This window comes from Mastigoproctus giganteus, chromosome 11 (genome assembly GCF_048544385.1).
Source record: "Mastigoproctus giganteus isolate SK-2022 chromosome 11, ASM4854438v1, whole genome shotgun sequence".
NCBI classification, from domain to species: Eukaryota; Metazoa; Arthropoda; class Arachnida; order Uropygi; family Thelyphonidae; genus Mastigoproctus; species Mastigoproctus giganteus.
In genome coordinates this window covers 45,165,505-45,187,530 of record NC_143585.1, presented here as the reverse complement: position 1 = coordinate 45,187,530, position 22,026 = coordinate 45,165,505, and the positions used below count along the sequence as shown (strand labels likewise).

The following is a 22,026-nucleotide window of genomic DNA, read 5'->3' as shown; positions in this document are numbered from 1 at the left end:
TGCAGACTTGTCTAGATGATCCTGCAAAACTTCTTTAAACAGTGATTCCATTATTTTTCCCGGAACACAAGTTAAACTAACAGGTCTATAGTTATTGTGTCACCTTTTGAACCCCCTTTATGAATTGGTAATACATTTGCATACCTCCAGTCCATGGGGACCTCCCCTGAGTCCAAAGAAGCTCTCATAATTATGGCTAAGGATTTGCTTAGTTCTTTTGCTGCCTCGTTTAATATAACTGGATAGATCCCGTCCACCCCCAGGTGCCTTTTTTATGTTTAACTTCCAAGAATTTCTCCTCCACTTTGCTCTCAGTTATTACAAAATCACTTAGCTCTCTGTTAGAGTTTGATGAACGTCTGGCACTCCCCTCATTGAATAACTCCTCGTGTGAATGTTGATGCAAAATACTCATTCAGTTTATCAGCTACCTGAGCATGATCATCAATAGTCAACCCATCTATGTTAAGTGGTCCAATGTGATTCATCCCTTTCCTTCTAGAGTTTACGTAAGTAAAGAACTCTTTGCTGTTTTTCTTTGCATCCTATGCCAAGGATTTCTCATAATCTGCCTTCGCCTGCCTAACCTCCTTTGTTACCTGATTACAGACTAGTTTATATGTTCTATAGGCTTCTGTGTCACCTGACACTTTATATGTATCCCCTACATTTTTCTTCTCAGCCACGAGCCTCATTAGTTCATCTGACATCCATTTAGGTCTAAACCTTGAACAGTATTTCTTAGTTGGAATGGAAAGCCTAGTAGCCTCCAAAATTAAGTCCCTGAAGGCTTCTAATTTAGAATTCAAAGTTGATAGCATTATCAGTTGATCATACTGTACAGAATTTGAAAACTGTTTAAAACCCCTGTAGTCACCTTTACGAAAGCAAAAGCCCTTCCCTTTAGCCTTGATGATAGTTACATCTTTAAGTAATTCCCACATCAGTACATTGTGATCTGTCACCCAGTTTTTCCTTTATCTGCAAATTCTTAATGAATGAATAATCAGTGCTGATTATCAGATCAAGAGTATTGCTCCCTCTGGTTGCCTCTCGCACATGTTGCTGTATAAAACAGTCATCCAATAAATCCACAAAAGTCTTGCTAGTGTGCGAGTGACCAAACCACAAGTTTTAGTCAATATCTGGAAAGTTAAAATCCTCCATTATAAGACATTCTGATTTACTGGCCCACTCTATTTCTCTGCATAATTGCTCATTATATTCATCAGATTCATTAGGCGTATAATACACACCTACTCTCATTTTCTATTTCCCAGTGCTTATGTCACACCAACTAGACTCAACATTGCATTGTTCACCAACGTCAATTGGATGCACTTCCTTAGATTTTGTGTTTCTTAACTAACAGCATAACCCCCTCCTCCCTTACTGTCCTGTCTATCCTTTCTGTACACATTGCACTCCCCAAATTCCAATTCTGCACTGCTTATGTCTCTGTGACACCATGTCTCTGATATCTCATCAATATCTGCCTTTGATGTCTTGACTAGCACTTCAGGCTCACCAAGTTTATTAACTATACTCCTAGCATTGATGTACATGCAAGTATACATGCACCTGTTTCCACTCTTAGTTACTCTTACCTGCTGCTCATTCCAGCAGAAGCAGTGCAAGAATCACTTTTGCCTATGCCTGCGGCCACTGTTAACCTTTTAGTCTGTGTATCACCCTAAGCTAGCAGTTATCCAACCCACCTAACACTGCCTCGATAGCATCAGCAATATTCTTGCTCCCTTTCTATTTAAGTGTACTCCATCCCTGTAGAAAAAGTCTCTCCTGTCAACAAGCACAGGCCAGGCTGAAAAAAATTTTACCCCTTGAGCCTTGCACAATCTCTCCAGGGCCGAATTGATTGATAAGGCTCTCATCATATACTCCCTCCTGTCGTGTCTGAGCACAATTGCAGACACTTTCACATTCAACCCTAACTCGTGACTTTTTTTAACATTGACCTGTACTTTTTGAGTAAATCTGCTGATCTCTTACTCTTAATGTCATTAGTTACAACGTGTACAACAATATTACCTTTTGTGCCCTTAAAACATGATATCTGCTCTACAACGTCATCAACTTTTGTTCCTGGCAAGCCTTTCTTTGTATAAGAGCATGGTCCTGTTCCACCTATTCTTCTTGCATAGTATATTTCCCTTCTCCCTGACAATAGGGTCACCAACAATAACTAGTTCCTTTGGTACCAGTGCATTCTGCCTTGGAGATTGCCTCTGTGTTGCCTGATGCACATGAGTGAGCGCTGTTGTTGAGCTGGGCAGCTGAGGTTGATGGGCCCCTGATATTAATTTCTTCGAGGGCATTTACTCTACACCTCAAGCTCTCATAGACACTCATCAGAACGCTGAGTTGGCACCTAATTTTTTGACACCCTAGGCATCTAGCACACACAAAGACATACTTCTTGGCTAGATCATGTCCGGTTTTAGAAAGTTCAGGAAACATTTCACATTTTGCACATTTTTTTAAACTGAAGCATTGGAGAATCGCCCCCCCCCCTAGTTTCTCCCTAGTCTGTGATCTTTGCTTCGCAGCTCTTGTCTAGGTCATGATTTCCATTTAAATAAATTTAATTAACAATTAAATTTATTTAAATGGAAACAACACACAAAGACATACTTCTTGGCTAGATCATGTCCGGTTTTAGAAAGTTCAGGAAACATTTCACATCTTGCACATTTTTTTAAACTGAAGCATTGGAGAATCGCCCCCCCCCCTCTTAGTTTCTCCCTTGTCTGTGATCTTTGCTTCCCAGCTCTTGTCTAGGTCATGATTTCCATTTAAATAAATTTAATTAACAATGAAATTTAATAAGATTAATAATATTTTTTATTAATATATAATACTATAATAAGCTAATAGATTCCTAATACATTGCTTCGTATTACGCTATCTAGTTTTACTTTACACTATTTGTTACCAACGAGTCATAACTTTCAAGAATAGCTAGTTAAATTCAAGATAAGAAGCTAACGAACACTACTAAACCTATTTAAATATCTCAGTAAAACATAATGTAGTATGTTAATTAACAAAAAATATGGTAAAAATTAAAAATACTTATCCCTTTGCAGCAGCCAAAAATCCACCGACTCTTCTCTTCCGCAACTAGAGCACCCATCCACTCGCTCCAAGTCTAGTTCTGCCTTGAATCTATTTAAGCTGTCAACTTCTACAACAGATGGAAGTTTCTTTTCCAGCAATAAACTTAAGCCTTTCTTTGTAAGAGCATGGTCCTGTTCCACCTATCCTTCTTGCATAGTATATTCCCCGTCTCCCTGACAATAGGGTCACCAACAATAACTAGTTCCTTTGGTATCAGCGCATTCTGCCTTGGAGATTGCCTCTGTGTTGCTTGAAGCACATGGGTGAGCGCTGCTGTTGAGCTGGGCAGCTCAACAGCAGCACTCACTGGCTAAAGGCAAACTTCCGCTCATCTATCATACAACTGTCTTTCCTCACTTTCAATTTATGCCCTCTCAGGCGATTATGCTGAGCAAGAGGTAGAATCCCATCAGCTTTGAGCATAATCAAACCATTCAAGGCTTTATACATCTCAATCAAATCACCTCGCAGGTGCCTTGTCTCCAGACATTAATTCGCAAAACTTGAGCCTTTCTTTCTAAGAGCAACCCTTTGTTCCATTCACTAATCTTGTTGCCCTACATTACTCAAGGTGTGGCCTGACCATTGCCTTATACAAGGGGATAACCACCGCCTTATCCATGCTAGCAAAATTCCTGTATATCATTGACAAGACACCATGAAGTACTCTTGCAGACCATCTGCACTGTCAGGAAACTTCATATCTGACTGCACAATTACCCCCAGGTCCCTTTCATTCTCCACTACCCGAGTGTAGTACCACCCAGTTGATATGTTACTCTAGGTTTACTGCTACCCATATGCAGTACTTTACATTTGTCAATGTTAAACTTCAGTTGCCACCTCTTCGCCCATCTGCTCAGCTTTTCCAGATCCTGTTGCAGTAGCGTACTATCATCACTGTCATTAACAACCCTGCCAAACTTTGTATCATCTGCATACTTTGACATTAAGCTTGATATACCTTCATCAATATCATTGATAAATACAGAAAACTTCAGTGGACCCAACACTGAAACCTAGGCCACTCCACTAATAACATTAGTCCACGAAGAGCAGTCTATTGATTACCACTCTGTCTTCTCCTACTCAACCATCCCTTTATCCATAGCAGCAATTTGTCTGTTGTCACACTGCTCCAATTTGTGCAGCATTGTTCCATATGCAACGGTATCAAAAGCCTTTCTAAGAACCAAATATATGATATCAAAATTATTCTTTGCATCCAGTTTTTTGTAACTACATCATAGTATCCAATCAAATTGGTCAGAGAAAACTTACCCTTAAGAAACCCATGCTGTGTCCGAGCTATAACTGAAGTTTTGTCTAGATGATCCTGCAGTACTTCTTTAACCAGTGCCTCTATTAATTTCCCTGGAACGTAAGTTAAACTAACAGCTCTGTAATTACTTATGTCGCCCTTTGACTCTCCTTTGTGAATTGGGGTCACATTTGCACAACTCCAGACCATGGGTTCCACCCCTGAGTCCAAGGAAGCTCTCATAATTATGGCTAAGGGTTTGCTTACTTCCTTTGCTGCCTCCTTTAATATAACTAAATAAATCCACCCCATGTGCCTTTCTTATGTTTATCTTTTAGAATTTCTCCTGCACTTTGCTCTCAGTTATTACAAAATCATCTAGCTCACTGCCAGTGTTTACTTCACCTCTGGCATTCCTCTCCCTTAGTAACTCCTCATATGTGAATGTAGATGCAAGCTACCTGAGCAGGATCATCAACAGTTGAACCTTCGATATTAAGTGGACCAATCTGATTCATCCCCTTCCTTTTAGAGTTTACATAAGTAAAGAACTCTGTTGTTTTTCTTTGGATCCTTTGCCAAAGATTTCTCGTAATCTGCCTTTGGCTTCCTAATCTCCTTTGTGACTTGGTTACAGACCAGCTAATATTTATCATAGGCTTCCATGTCACCTGTTAATTTATATGTATCCCATGCATTTTTCTTCTCTGACACATGTCTCACTAGTTCAACTGACATGCATTTGGGCCTAAACCCTGAACAGTATTTCTTAGTTGGTATGAAAAGCCTAGTAGCTTCCAAGGATAATCCTTTGAATGCTTCCTATTTTGAATTTTCTGTTGGTAACATCAGTTGGTCCCACTGTTTAGCATTTAAATTCTGTCTCAGACCACTATAGTCACCTTTACGAAAGCAAAAACCCTTCCCTTTATCCCTGATGGTAGTTACCTCCTTGAGTAAATCCCACTTCAGCACACTGTGATCATTGCCACATAGTTGTTCTTTTTTTCTTCAGATTCTTAATGCATGAAGAATCACTACTGATAATCAGATCAAGAGTATTACTCCCTCTAGAAAAAGTACAATAACATTACCATATTTTGTGATATCCCAAAAATTCAAACATGTGGTATTAATAATTTTTTACTTTGATATTAGCCATGCTATGATCACAGTATAACTGCATTCCTGTCTAGATGGTCCTGCATCCCAGAGACCCCTTCATTTTCCCTGGATGGTCCTTGGAAAGTATAGTGCATTATGGCCTCAGTTGCCAATTGCACCATTAAACACCAAACCAACCAACCAACCTGGGAAAATAATTACTCTTATCACATTTTGATTTCCCTTTGTCAATTAGAGATGCATTGTACATCTCGAGGCCATGGGGACCTCTCCTCAATCCTAAGATGCTCTCATAATTATGGCTAATGGTTTGCTTACCTTCTTTGCCACCTCCCTTAATATAATTGGATAAGATAAATCCCATCTAACCCACGTTTTTTATCTTAAGCTTCAGCAATTTCTCTTCCACTTTCCTCTGAGTTATCACAAATTTAATTAGCTCCTTGTTAGATTTTGATGAACTTCTGCCATTCCCCTCCTAAAGATTTGTGAATATGCAAAATACTTATTCAGTTTGTCAGCAATCTGAGCAAGATTGTCAACAGTTAAATAATCAACATCGTCTGAATCAATGTGATTAATCCCCTCCTGTTAGTATAAGGAAAGAAATCTTTGCTGCTTTTCTTGGTATTCTTTGCACGAGACTTCTCATAATATATCTTACCTTGCCTAACCTCCTTTGTAACTTGATTACAGGCATAATATTTATGCATCTCGTGCATTTTTCCTCACTGCTACGCATCTCATCAGTTTAACCGACATTCATTTGTTTCTAAGCCTGGAATGGTATTTCTTATTTGGTATGAAAAGCCTAGTAGCTCTTACGATTACTTCTCTGAATGTTTCCCATTTAGAATTTGCCATTGATAACATCATCAGTTGGTACCACTTTATAGAATTTAAAAACTGTCTGCAATCACGTAGTCACCCATACAAAAGCAAATGCTCTTCCTTTTACTCTTATAAGTAATAATCTATATAATATTGGTGTAAATTCACCATAGATAACTCTTAAAAGAAAAAACTACAATAGCAGTGAAAAAAGGGCATCATTTTATCTGTAGCTCATATTGTGCACCTCCTTCACAATGAGTTGCCATGTATTGCACTACATCGAATCAGTAACGCTTCACTAAAAGAGAAGACTATTGTTACTTATTCTCAGTGGGCTTATTCTCAGCCCACTGAGAATAAGTAACAATAGTCTTCTCTTTCACCGATATTATATAGATAATTTATACTCTTGAACATATGTTGCCTTGCTGCATTTAATTTTACTTAAACATTATATAAGTAATAATGTATAATTAATTATGATATAACAATTTTTAGAGTTTAAATGGCTGGGACATTTCATGAGCCTAAAAAAAATAACATAATGTGTCTCTCTCTCTCTCTCTCTCTCTCTCTCTCTCTCTCTCTCTCTCTCTCTCTCTCAGGCCTGCTACATTCAGAAGGGTTTCAGTTGCCACTTCTGAGCCCATCTGCCCAACTTTTCTAGATCCTGTTGCAGTAGCATACTGTCATTAATAGCCCTGCCAACCTTTGTATCATCTGCAAACTTCAACATTAAGTCTGATATACCTTCATCAATATCTTTGATAAATAAACAAAACAACAATGGGCCCAACACCGAACCCTGGGGCACACCACTAATAACGTTAGTCCATTAATAGCAGTGTCCTTTGATTACCACTCTCTGCCTTCTCCCACTTAATCCCTTTATTCATAGCAGCAAATTGCCCTTAATGCCACATTGCTCCAATTTGTATGTAGTTACCTATACAAAGAGCAGTCTTTTATGTGCAACAGTATCAAAAGCTTTCCTGAAATCCAAGTATATGATATCAAAGTTATTTTTTGCATCCAGTTCCTTTGTGACCACATCGTAGTATCCAGTCAACTTGGTCAAACAATTTCAGGTCTGTAATTACTCTTGTCACCCTGTTATTCCCCTTTTTGTTGGCGATACATTTGCCTATCTCCATTCCCTGGGAACACCCCCCCCCCCCCCCCCCCCGAATTCAAGGATGCTCTCATAAATCAAGTCTATTTTTCACCCATATGGCCAGAAAATATACTTGATACACATATGCATCAAGGCAGCAAGTATATTAACACAGAACAGATATTTTAGATCAGGTGCCACCACAGCAGGGTTAAAAACGGTCAATGATATAATTTAATTATTGCTACTTATCGATTATTTTACTTTTGATGAAATTAAATCCAGGCCAGGAAATTGACTATATTATAGCTTATGCAAACACTAATAGCAGTTACAATATAATACAAGCCCATTTAAACCAAGTAAAGTTTTTGAATTTCAATTTTAAGACAGATTTAGCAGTTTATAGGGACTGACTGTATAAAGTTAAATATTGCCAACACAACTTGGCCAGCATGAAAACAAAGTATCATCCAATGATATGCAATGTAAGCAATTTTTTTGGTAGTAAGTGATGAAGAATGCTTTGATTGAAAAATAAATAGCACTTTCTCCGCCTTTGCAATGGAGAGGTTCTTTTTTGTTTCTTGCAATAATATGTGAAACATTTCGAAAAAACAATGTACAGCAAAATCAACCCTGAGGAATGATGTATGATTCAAGAAATATTTTTAAAAGCAAATGATTACAGAATTGATTTTTAAAAATGAACATGTCAACAAAACTTGCTAACACCAACTACCATCCAAAAAAAGAAAGACAGAAATCGTATACAGAGCACATGATTACGTTATTCTCTATTCTAAATATGAGCAGAACTGCCTGTTAGCAGCTTTGAAGTCCAAATTGATAGATGAAACCTAACAGATGCATCTATTTGGGGGAAGTGGAGTTAAGAAAATTTATTAAACTTTGAAAGAAAAGTATAAACATACCAAAAAACTCTTAAGGAGACATAAATACCAGAAATCATCCAACAGAACTGGAGAAGTTGGCAAATATTAGTATTATAAGTGGAAAAATGACAAGGAAGCAAGTTATAGAGCATTGGTCATAAAAAATTAGCCACTTCAGTTGCTCATCCTTTGTCAAAATTAGATGATATAACTGTAATATATCATGATGGTCCCCTGTTAAGTAAAATGTTTCCAAATTCTGAGGTGACAAAGAGGTTTGGTGATGATGGCATGAAAGCAATTGCTGTTTTGAATGAAATTGCATTTGATAGTTGTCTCACTGAGACACTAGCCCTTATTTAAATGTTAGTTTTGTTTAATTACACTTGAAGGTAAACAGCTTAGTATTCAGTTACTAAAACCTTTTTTTTTTGTTGTAGACTGGTAGACCTGAAACAATGCCATTCTTTTAGCATAATTGAGAGATTTCTTATAGTTTACATTGGCTAAGGAGTTACAGAAAATGAACATGAATTGTTTGTTTCATATAATATATTATCATTCCATTTGGAAGCATAAAAAGAACAGTGATTTATTAATTGGTAACTAAACAGTGAATTTGAGATTTAATTTGATTTTGGGTTTACTGGCACAACAGCAACCTAGGCTATAATGTGCCAACCACGCTTCAAGTGAATGAGAAGATATTTTCTTTCCATCAGTTAGGAATTACTTTGTCATAGATTGTGGTGGCATTGTTAATAAATTTCCACTGAAGAGTAAAGCAAACACCAGTCTGATAACATTCCACAACCAGTCAGGGTCAATTCACTATCCAACTCCAAACTCACAGAACCAAATTTTTTTTCTCATTAATGCTTTGTTTCTGTTCTCTGTAACAACCTTCCTTCGCATGTGTTTCCCCAAAATTTCTTCTGTCATTAACAGAGACAAATCATTGGTATATGGCTCTCACTTGAAAAAGAAGGCATTGGAGAAGATTGTTTTCTTCAAGGTCCATAAAAGCAAGAAAACCTCAGAGTCGTGTGAAGATCATGCCTATCATATTTTCTCCAATTCATTGTTTGGGCATTGTTTGTTATGAATTTTCCATCACATGATCAAAAGTAGGCTTCGGGAATTGGCTTTTGCATCATGACAATGCCGCTATGTAATGAGTGCTTTCTGTTCAAGAATTTGTTGCAGTGCACTCAGGTGTGTGTGTGCGTGTCAGTGTCCAAAAAAGTCCAAGAGCATTTTGGACTCTCTTGAATGGTCCCAGATTTGGGAAATTATTCAGAATGCAACATGAGAACTATAGGCATTTCCAAAAAACGCTTTATCAGGAATGCTTCCAGAAGTTGCAGGTGTATTGGAATTAGCATACCATTGCCAAAAATAAGTGTTGGGGGGGGGTAGATAAATAACAATTTTAACAATCCTTATCATACTTGAAAGTATCAAATGAAAACTAAATTGCTGAATTATTCTGCATGCACTTATGCTTACTGTTTGTTCACTGCCGGTTGTGGCTGATAGATCATAAAATAAATTAATCTTCAAGTAAAAAAAAAAAATTATAATATTAGTTATTTATAGGTGATTGTGTCCTATTATATTTTTCCTACACATGCTGCACACTACTTTGAAGGAGATACGTCTCACAGCTGATAAAATTTGTAATTTCCTGGATCAGGCCTGACGTAGCCGAGTCAGGAGCGAGAGTGCATAGCACGCATTCCTTGAGTGGACCGGTGTTCAAACCCCTGACTACTAAATACGATAAATATTTTTATTGACGATTTATTGTAAGCTGTACTGACTTGGTTGTCGTGTCGGAGTATAAACAGAAAAATTATTAATTATTATTATTATAATTTCATAGCTGCCAACTCTCCAGCTTTATAGTCGAGGGCACCTCCATAGCCAGGTGGGCAGGAGCAGCAGTGCGTAGCACACGCTTCTTGATTAGACCGGGGTTCGAGCCTGTGCCCACCAAATACGGAGGATGCGGAAAGGTCAGGGAATGACCACCGCATATCCCCCCGGAGCAATATGGCCTTAGTTGCTAATGCTCCTAAAAACCAAACAACAAACAAACATTATAGTTGAGAATCTGACATTTTTTACTCAATTTGACCTCTTCTCTGTCTCACTATTATATTAAGGCCATTGTTTTAGATTTTTGTCCATCTTTTAGAAATGCAGCCACTCCCCAATTTACATAACAATTGCGTTCTGTGGAACTCTACTTTATTGTTGGTGACTCAATTGTCAGGGAAACGGGAAATATACAGGTAGGTCCCGTTTTACGATGGTCCACTTTACGACATTTCACATTAATGATTGTTTCAAAATATTACTTGAAAAAATTGAAAATAACAAAAAAATAATAATAATAAATAACACATCGCAGTAACGCCTGCAAGTCCAAACACGCACTAGGCATTTCTTTTGTTTTTCATGGTGCATTATGGATGGAATGATAGCGATGCCTAGAGTTGTTTACGTTAAGTGCACCATGTTGGTTTCGTTGTGAATTTTCCCTCAATTGTTAACGGGTTGCACAGTGTTATTATAGTGCTATTTCTCATTAATAATAATAATAATTTTTATGTAACTGTGAGCTCTAAGGCAACTGCCACCCTTATTTAGTTTTTAATGTGGAAGAAACGGGGCTTTATTGGAAAAAATTGTCAAGTAGGACGTACATCACCTGTGAGGAGAGGTCTTCCCTTGGTTTCAAGGTTGCAAAAGATCGGTTGACATTGCTTCTGGGTGGCAATGCATCGGGAACATTTAAACTCAAACCGATATTGGTGTACCATTCAGAGACGCCTCGTGTAATGAAGGGTATGGTGAAGACACGACTTCCTGTGTTTTGGCACTCTAACAAAAAGGTGTGGGTGACTCAGACAATTTTTAGCGAATGGCACACCTCATACTTTTTGTCCAGAGGTTGCTCAATTTTGTGCAGCAAATGGCTTGACTCCCAAAGTCATGTTGGTGCTGGACAATGCCCCAGGACACCCAGCCAACCTCCAAGAAATCCACAATGACCATTTGGAAGTTGAGGTTGTGTATTTGCCTCCCAACACAACTTCACTTTTGCAACCGATGGACCAGGGTGTAATTGCAACCTTTAAGGCGTATTATTTGTGTACGACTTTCAAAGGGATTGTTGAGGCTGTGCATTCTGATATAACTGCGAGGGACTATTGGAAGTCATGTAACATCCTGAATGCTATCACTAACATTGATTCTGCCTGGGAGGAAGTGTCACAGTCCTGCATGAATGGCGTATGGGCGTAAATTGTGGCTCGAAGCAGTGATTGCTTTTGTAAGGATTGAGCCAGTTTTGGAAGTGGCTAAAGATGTTTCTCACACGGCTAAGGAAGTTGGCATTGACAATGTTGACCCAGATGTTGACCAGTTGCTGGAGAGTCATGGTGAGCCACTTTCAAGGGAGGAATTGGAGGAACTGACTGTGCGACTTCAACAACATGAGGCTGACACACCACGTGGAGTGGAAGAGTTGGAGCCAATCAGAACATTAAAAACAAAACATAATCAGAGTGCTCTTGCCAAAATTTGTAGTGCATTTGATGAACTTTGTGATAATGATCCTGATTCGGAATGTAGCCATGGCATCCAAAGAGGTGTCAACATGATTTTGAAGCCCTACTATAACATCTTGGAAGAAAGAAGTAGGAAGTCACGCCAGACATCAATACTACAGTTCTTGACAAAGAAGGGAAAGGAATCCTCATCCAGGAACCTCCCATTAATGTCTCCCCATTACGCCATTGTCACATAAAATATCAGTGAAGTAAATACGTACAGAAGCGATGACTCCACAGGACCAAAGTAAGTTAAAATTTTATTTTATTAATTGTTTTATGCATAAGTATAAATAAAACATATGCATTAAATGTTTAAAAAATTGAATTATTTATAAAGAACAGAAATATTAGTACATACTTGGGAAAATTTTGTGAATTTTGGAACCTATCTCATTTAATTACATTATAATTTGGTCTTGTTTTACGACATTTCATTTTACAACCCTGTTTTGCTGTAACATAACCCTGCCTTAAAATGCATCCTACCTGTATTGTGCAAAAAGGATAGATGATAGGACCTGGGTATGTCTGCCAGGGACAAAAAGTTGATGACGTTGTAGAGCAGATATCACCTTTTTAGGGCACAAAAGGTGATATTGTTGTACACGTTGTCACTAATGACATTAAGTGTAGATCTGTAGATTTACTCAACAATTAAAGGTCAATGATGAAAAAAAGTCACGAATTAGATTTGAATGTGAAAGTGTTTGCAATCTTGCCCAGACACGATAGGAGGGTATATGATGAGAGCCTTGTCAATAAATTCGGCCCTGGAGAGATTGTGCAAGGCTCAAGGGGTAGAACTTTTTTTAGTCTGGTCTGTGCTTGTTGACAGAAGAGACTTCTTCTATGGGGATTGGGTACACTTAAATAGAAAGGGTGCAAGAATATTTGCTGATGCTATCGAGGCAGTATTAGGTGAGTTGGAAAACTATTAGCTTGGGGGGGGGGGACTACACAGACTAAAAGGTTAACAGTGGCCGCAGGCACAGGCAAAAGTGATTCTTGCACTGCTTTTGTTGGTATCAGCAGCAGCCGGAAAGCCAGTTGCTGTGGATTTCAGGAACTGCTGGGGGTCATGAAACAGGTAAATACATGGGCTGTGTTAAGAGTAACTAAGAGTAAGAACAGGTGCATGTATACTTGCATGTACACCAATGCTAGAAGTATAGTAAATAAATTTGATGAATTTGAGGTGTTGGTCAAAACATCAAAGGCAGATATTGATGGGATATCAGAGACGTGTGCCACTCAGATATAAGGGATGCAGAATTGGAATTTGGGGAGTACAATTTGTACAGAAAGGATAGACAGGATAGCAAGGGATGAGGGGTTATGCTGTTAGTTAAGAAACACATAAAATCTAAGGAAGTGCATCCAGTTGACATAGATGAACAGTGCAATGTTGAGTCAGTTTGGTGTGACATAAGTACTGGGAAAGCAAAAATGAGGGTAGGAGTTTGTTATAGGCCTAAATACTCTAATGAGTACAATGAACAGTTATACAGAGAAATAGTGGGTCAGTAAATCGGTGTCTTATAATGGGGGATTTTAACTTCCCAGATATAGGCTGGAACTTATGGGTTGGTCACTTCCACAATAGCAAGGCTTTTGTGGATTTATTGGATGATTGTTTGCTATAGCAACATGTTAGAAAGGCAACAAGAGGAAGTAACACTCTTGATCTGATATCTGCGGTGATTATTCATGCATTAAGAATTTACAGATAAAGTAACCACTAGATGGCAGTGATCACAGTGTACTGAAGTGGGATTTACTTAAAGATGTAACAACCATCAGGTGTAAAGGGAAGGGTTTTTGCTATCATAAAGGTGACTACAGCGGTCTCAGAGGTTTTTTTAAGTTCTATACAGTGGAACCAACTGATGATGTTACCAACAGCAAATTATAAATGGGAAGCATTCAAGGAAGTAATTTTGGAAGCTACCAAGCTTTTTGTTTCAACTAAGATATACTCTCTAGGTTTAGGCCAAATGGATGTTACACAAACTAATGAGACTGATGACAGAGAATAAAAATGCATGGAATGCACATAAATTGTCAGGCAACACAGAAGCCTATGATAAATACAAGCTAGTCTGTAATCATATCACAAAGGACTAACCTCATTTGTGAAGGTTAGTCCTTTGTGAAGCAAAGGCAGATTATGAAAAATCTTTGGCAAAGGATGCAAAGACTTCTTTACTTATATAAACTTTAAAAGGAAGAGGATGAATCAGATTGGTCCACTTGATATCAATGGTTCGACTGTAGATGATCATTCTCAGATAGCTGCCAAACTAAATGAGTATTTTGCATCTACATTCATGAGGAGTTATTCAAGGAGGACAGGGCCAGATGTTTATCAAACTGTAACAGAGTACTTAATGATTTTGTAATAACTGAGAGCAAAGTAGAGGAAAAATTGTTGAAGTTAAACATAAGAAAGGCACCTGGGGTAGATGGGATCTATCCAGTTATATTAAAGGAGGTGACAAAGGAAGTAAGCAAACTCTTAGCCATAATTATGAGAGCATCTTTGGACTCTGGGGAAGTCCCCACGACTAGATATGTGCAAATGTATATCCAGTTCACAAAGAGGGAATCAAAGAGTGACACGAGTAATTACAGACCTGTTAGACTTCTGTTCCAGGAAAAGTAATGAAGTCACTTGTTAAAGAAGCATTGCAGGATCATCTAGACAAGACAGCAGTAATAATTCAGATACAACATGGGTTTGTCAATGGGAAGTCTTGTCTGACCAATTTGATTGGATACTATTATATGGTCACAGTAGAACTGGATGCAAAAAAATAATTTTGATATCATATACTTGGATTTCAGGAAAGTTTTGGCAGTGTTGCACATGGAAGAGTACTGTACAAATTGGAGCAGTATGGTATTAAGGGTAAGTTGCTGTAATAGATAAAAGGATGGTTGAGTGGGAGAAGACAGAATGGTAATCAATGGATTCTTCTCTACGTGGACTAATGTTAGTGGTGTCCCTCGGGTTTTGGTGTTGGGCCCATTGTTGTTTTGTATATTTATCAGTGATATTGATGAAGGTGTATCAAGCTTTGTCAAAGTTTGCAGATGATACAAAGGTTGGCAGGTTATTAATGACAGTATGCTGCAACAGGGGCTGGAAAAGTTGGGTAGGTGGGCTGAGAAGTGGCAACTGAAGTTTAACATTGACAAATGCAAAGTACTGCATTTGGGTAGCAGTAACCCCAGAGAAATGTGCCAACTATGTGGTGTTACACTCAGGGTAGTGGAGAATGAAAGAGACTTGGGGGTAATTGTGCAGTCAGATATGAAATTTTCTGAGCAGACAGAGTAGGTCATGGGATCTTGTCAATGATATACAAGAATTTTGCAAGCATGGATAAGGAGGTGATTATTCCCTTGTACAGCAGGCCTTCGTTATAACGCGATTTGCTATTATGCTGTTCTTATATTATAACCCATTTCTCACTGTCACAACTCACTATAACACTCTTTTACCAGTGTACAGATTAAATTTTTGGCATGTTTAACGAAAATGTTTCATTTGATGTAGTCGATAACTTGAAAATGAATAGCAAAACAGCATTCAAGTTTCCCACCCCAAATTGTGAAATTTTCTTCCATGCAGTACGGTGGCTTGTTATGTAGTTCCAAGTTCAACATTTTAAAAAATGATCATGTATATTGCTTGTAATATTTGTGTTATATGCATTTATCCGAAGTCTAGTCATCGCTCAGTACAGTGTTAGGTAACAGACAGTTTATTCAAACATTGTATAATAATTAATGCAATGCAGTTACATTTTTGAACATGAATAATGGCGGATAACAATTAAAAAGCTACAATGTCTGGACAGTACAAAGCCTACAACTGAATTTAAAAATTAAATTATACGTTTCGAACCCGAATTGATTCCGTTCAACAACAAGTGGATGTGTGCAATCATTTAGGACTGGCAGATTCAACTGTAAGAACAATTATAAAAAATAAAGAATTAATTTTAGCAGCAGGAAAGACAGCTGTTTCACTGCAAGCAACCAAGTTGGTTATGGCTAGGCCTGCTATTATAATTGAAATGGAAAGACTTCTAAATAATTTTATTGAAGATAATATCCAACACACAATTCCATTAGGTTAAATATTATTAAATAATAAGCAATTAGCCTATATGATGATCTGAAGAAAGCGCACCTGAAAAAAAAAAAAATAATGTGAAACCATTTAAAGCTAGTAAGGCTGGTTCAATAGATTTAAAATTCAGGTAGAAGCCGTAAGTGCAGATCAAGAAAAGAGCTGAAACTTTTAAAAAAGAACCTCTTAATATTATTTGCAAGAGGTGTTATACTTCTCAATAAGTGTTTAATATAGATGAAACAGGACTTTTTTGGAAACAAATGCCTAAAAGAAGTTTCATATTGAAAGAAGAAAAAAACATGCCAGGCTTCAAAGCGGCGAAGGATTGGTTGACTTTATTGTTGAGTGGTAATGCTGTGGGGGATTTTAAAGTAAAACCCTGTTTAGTTTACTAGGAAGAGGGCCAAAGTACAATCCAAAATCGACCGATGATACGAAAACTCAACAGTCCAGGGCCATCAGATTAATAGATTCGTGATTTTAATTGGCATTTTAAGTTTAATTTTGATACGTAATGCAATTACTTACCACATAATTATATACGTATGTAACAGAGAATATTTTGACTGACATTTGGCATCTTTTCATTACTGTTTATTATTTGTGAGTCTCAGTGGCATAGACCGCGACTCACAAATACATATGTTACATTACGGGAATACGGCGCTCGCTTAGCTCTGATTCACTTAGCGCTCTATTTTTCCAGAACAAATTATCAGCGTTAAGTGGCGGCCACCTATAATAAGGCAAAAGTCAGGCCACACCTTGAGTACTATGTACAGGTCTGGAAGCCTCAATTTAGGAAGGATGTAGAGTTGCTAGAATGAGTACAGAGAAGGACAACAAGACTGGTGAAGGGAATAAAGGGGTACTCTTATGAAGAAAGGCTTTAGTTCTGCAAATTGCAGCTTCTGGAGACTAGGCACCTGCACGGTGATCTGATTGAGGTGTATAAGGCTTTGAATGATTGAGCAGGTTCAATGCTGATGGGATTCTTCCTCAGAGGAAGAATGAGGGGGGCATAGATTCACTGAGGAAAGACAGTTAGCATTAGCATTATTAAAGGCACATAATGCAAGAAAGCAATCTTATATAGCATCAGCGAAAAACGAAAGGGGAAAAACCCTTCTCATTTCACCCATCCACTTGCTCGAAATGTTTGTCTAGTTCTGCCTTGAATCTGTTTAAGCTATCAACTTCTACAACGACACTTCTGTCATTGTAGAAGTTGAACGAACAAACTTACAGAAATGTAAGTTTGCTCCAGCAGTCAACCACCCGCTGGCTAAAGGCAAACTTCTGCACATGTATCCTACAACTGTCTTTCCTCAATTCGATTTTATGCCCTCTCGGATGATTATTCTGAGCAAGAGGAAGAATCCCATTAGCATTGAGCATGCTCAAACCATTGAAGGCTTTATACACCTCAGTCAGATCACCTCACAGGTGCCTAGTCTCAAGACACTGTAATTTGCAAAACGTAAGCTTTTCTTTGTGAGAGGAACCCTTTGTTCCATTCACTAATCTTGTTGCCTTTCTCTGTACTCGTTCCAGCAGCTCTTCATCCTTCGTAAAATGAGGCCTCCAGACCTGTATAGAATAAATGTGTGGAAGTTTACCTTTAGCCAGCAAGTAGTTGATTGCTGGAACAAACTTCCATCTGTTGTTGTGGAAGTTGATAGCTTAAAAAAATTGAAGGCAGAACTAGACAAACATTTGGAATGAATAGATCAGTGAAATGGAAAGGGCAGTTTTTTTTTTTTTTTTTTTTATTGGCTGATGCTGTATAAGCTTGCTTATGCAGCACTCTCAACTATGCTCGCTGAATTTAATTGAAGCAAAAAAAAGAAATATTCAATGAACATGTAAATAGAATTATTTATCCAATTTTTTTATCTCATGCAGAAAAAATTTCAAAAGTGTGCAAAATTATAAAAAGAGAGAGGAGACAGGCATAGCGTCAACAAGTTTTACCTTTCAAGCATCGTTTCCAGAATTAAATCTCCAGCTGCTAAGCATACCACTGCGGAAGTTGAGGGCTGTGGAGATTTAGAAGGGATTTTTTCCAACACATCACATACTTTCTGTGCAGCTACAGAATCGACTTCACTGCATACTTTAATGTTATGGAAACCAGCACGAAGCTTGAACCTATTAAACCACCCCATGAACTTGGCTTGGGTTTCACCGTACTTATTTTTAATATCTTCATAAATACTTCTTGCTTTTGCTTGAATGGCCATTGGATTCAGGGGCACTTGCTTCTGAATCTGATTTTCCATCCAAATTATTAATAGTTTTTCCACCTTCGATTTAGCAGCTGAACACTGTTGATCTTAAATGTATTGATCCTTTAACATGTTCTTCTATACGTGCACTGTCCCTTAAAATAGTATTCACTGTTGAAGCAGCGAGAGCTAATTCCGTACAATAGATGACAATCTTTGCTCTGCTTCGTAGTTCTATTAATCATCTTCATTTCTACATCAGTTTTGTTTTGTTTCCTAGCACTGCCAGCACTTGCACGCTCTGTTAGTCCCTCTCTCTTCACTATTCTAATAGGTAAATAGAAATGAAGAGAAGATTTTGAAAATTTATTTGTTTTTTATGATTGAAGATTTCAGTACGTAAAAACCGACAGAATTCCAGTTATCGGTATTATCACAAATGCAATAAGATCAAGTTTACTACCCGTTTATAATAGATTGCACTAACAGAAAAGTTTAATAAACCGAAAAGTGCAAATTGTTTTTATTGTTTTATGGTAGTGACTTCCAGAAATGTGTTTTAGAAAAATATCACAGATGCATTCAAAATCGGATTTTTATAACGGAACATATGATAATGATGAATGTGTAGTGCACATTTCCATTATAAAAATGAACTTTTTGAGAGACAAATAGCTTAGTTTTATAGCGAAAATTTCAACTTCCAAGGTCTTGGAATGAATTACCAATGTGTTATTGGGTTCACATTATGATATTTCACAGTACCTCCATTTATTCCAACAGGATGCAAAAAACATTTTCACAATTTTTTTAAGTTTGCACCGGCCGGTAAAAACTTACGTAAAGTCGAGTATTACATACATTTTTTTTGTCCACCTTTTTGAAAAAAAAATAATAATGCATTAAAATCAGAATTTTCTAAAAATGTGGATTTTTTCTTAATTTTTTAATTAAAGAAACATCAGAGAATAGTTTTCTAATTATTCAGTTAGCCATAAAAGAAAAAAGCAGACTTTATTTCGTAGATTTTTATTTCTAGTGCTGTGCATACAGTACAGCCCAGGTTGATTCCATCTGCAATAAAGTGTTACAACTTAAAATATTTAATATATACATAGAAACTGTATGACTTTATGAATAAATTTGATAAATGATGTTTGTAGTTGGCCAGCAACTTTTATACTCTGAATTTCTAAGACCAAACATGTTTCCTTATGATATTTAAAAGTCTTCTATCTCCAAGCAGATGGTAAGTTGTTCACCTTGGCTGTTAGATGTCTAACAGACAATCGAAACAGAAATCCACAAACAGAAAAATTTTAGGTAAGCATTTTATATTAAAATAGTCCTATGACTGTATTTTAATATAAAATGTGGTTTGTTTTTGGAAAAATTTAATTTCTAGTGCAGTGTAGACTTTAAAAAAAAAACATGATTTTCCTGAAAAATCTTCTGTTTTCCTTCATGTTTTGAGAGGGGGGAACTGCTTTTGCAAAAAAATCTTATTTGCTTGTTTGGGGTGGGGGGAATGTTTTCCTCCTTCCAATAAATACCTAATCTCCAGCTTTTTGAAAGTCAGAAGTTAACACTTTGTGCATTTTCTATGTCCATGAATGAAATTCAGATGCAATTTACATCACTTCAAATGAATTACATTTTAATGATTACTGCAGTAGAAGTAGAAGACAGCATTAATGCAAATTGGTATTAGTGCCAATGTTTGTGGAGCAGATGTGATTTTAAATTATACCAGAATATTTAAGATTGTCTATCCACATTTTTCTTCGACAGTAATGCAAAATATAAACGTTTTCAATCCTTTTTTTGCTTTTTTTTAAAAAAAAAAAAAATAGAATAAAATTCACTTAATTTGGATAGAATTTTGTATCTCTTTGTTATTTGATTTGTTATTATGCCATAATTGATAATTTATAGCAAACAATTTTATTTCATACTCCTAGGTAGTGGTATATAATAGTAATCGTACACCTAAAAACGTATATCCAAATTAATATCATATTATTATTGCTGCCGTTTCTGTAATTTTTCCATACATAATCTCACTTCTTGTGTAACTTTTTTCTTTCTGTCTTTCAGTGATGTCGATGTTGATGATAAATCTACATCCAACTTAGACAACTCAGGAAGTTCCTCTAATTCCAGTCTGTCAACAAGGTATGATTCAAAATATCTTTATACTAGTATTGTACAGTTATTTTATATCCCTTCAGTGAAATAGGAAAAATGATTTTGTTTTAGAAGTTGGAATACTTTTGTATTGAATACATTTTAAGTATATTGGTAACACAAAATGTTTAGATTATCCTGTTCAACTCTGAATGTCATGGACAGCCAGATTTCGTAAATTCTTCTCGTATTATGCTCCACTAATGAAGAGAGCCAGCTTAGCTTTGCCCCAGTTCTGCATTTTAGTTTATCCCAAAAGTGTTCATTTGGTTAAGGTCAGAACTCTGGGATCTGAGATCAGGCCACTGCCATATTCTCTTAAACTGGGCATTAAAAAATCCTTGCTTTGTGACATGAAGAATTGTTGTGATGGAAGGGCTGCTTCCATAAAGTTGCCACCAATTTAAGGCACACAAAATGGTCCATAATATCAATGTAGGACAAAGCATTTGTGATTCCATGCATTGCAGTCAACATCCAGCTCATTGCACATTATCTCCTGGAAGAATATTAACATTAAGTCGAAATTTGTACTTCACCTGCATTTGATTTTGATCATGGAGAGGCCTGCTCTCGCTGAAGATTGAGCACTGAGTCCTCAGTGCTAAGGCTTGGGCTTAAGTTTAAATTAGAGACAAATACCATTATCCACAGTTCTGCCTAAGTTGCTAATATCTTTTTAAATTGTATGGCATCAGAACAAGGTTTGAATTTTTTTTTTTTTTTTATACATTTTGAATCCTGAGACACTGCCAGGGAAGCTGTTTTGAAGCTTATTGGCTTCTAGTCAGCTAGCAGGTGGTCTCTGTTAACAGAAGTATACTGAAATGTAAGTGATGTATTTTGTCTAAGTGGACAGTCAAACAGTGTGTGGAAGTAAAATATGATTTACCTTGAGCCTCTAAAATTGGACTGACTGCACTTCTCATGTGCAGCACAATACTGTAGGATTGCAGGGGTAGGTATTTTAATGCTTCTCAGAATTTTAAATGTATAGATTCACCCCTTCTGGTTGACGCTATATAATTTGAAAAGATATAACTTAGGCAGATGATAACAGTGGGTAACAGTATTTGTTTCTAAGTTGAACATAAGCCCAAGCTGTGGTGCAGAATTTTATTCTTTGTCTTTTGTTTGTTTGTGTATATCTCGTTTGTATAGATGTAGAGGATATTACTTTATCAGAAAAAAAGTATGATACATATATATATATTTTTTTGACGTGAATAACGTCTATGTTGGGGGTATCCTACAGCGCTCAGGCTGTCACAAAAGTGAAATGTCTAACCGCTATTATATCTCCAAAACTAATAGACAATAGTATAAACAATTTATACTTATTTTGTTGGGTATATAATGCCGTCGATGAATATACAAGAAAAAAATTAGAAATTTTGATATTTATTTTTTATTATTTATTATTTATTTTTTTTTTGAAAAAACTAAAACGTTCACATTTTGATCATTTGCTGTTGCGCC

General features: G+C 36.9%; 1 protein-coding gene across 1 annotated transcript in view; it reads left to right on the top strand.

The window, feature by feature from the left end:
• Positions 1-22,026, top strand: part of RhoGEF2 (Rho guanine nucleotide exchange factor 2) — a 764,869-nt gene that overhangs the window by 580,156 nt on the left and 162,687 nt on the right. Inside the window, exon 27 of the mRNA XM_090384978.1 lies at positions 20,458-20,535. Coding sequence (XP_090241104.1) covers positions 20,458-20,535 — 78 coding nt within the window. The remainder of the gene's footprint in view (positions 1-20,457; positions 20,536-22,026) is intronic.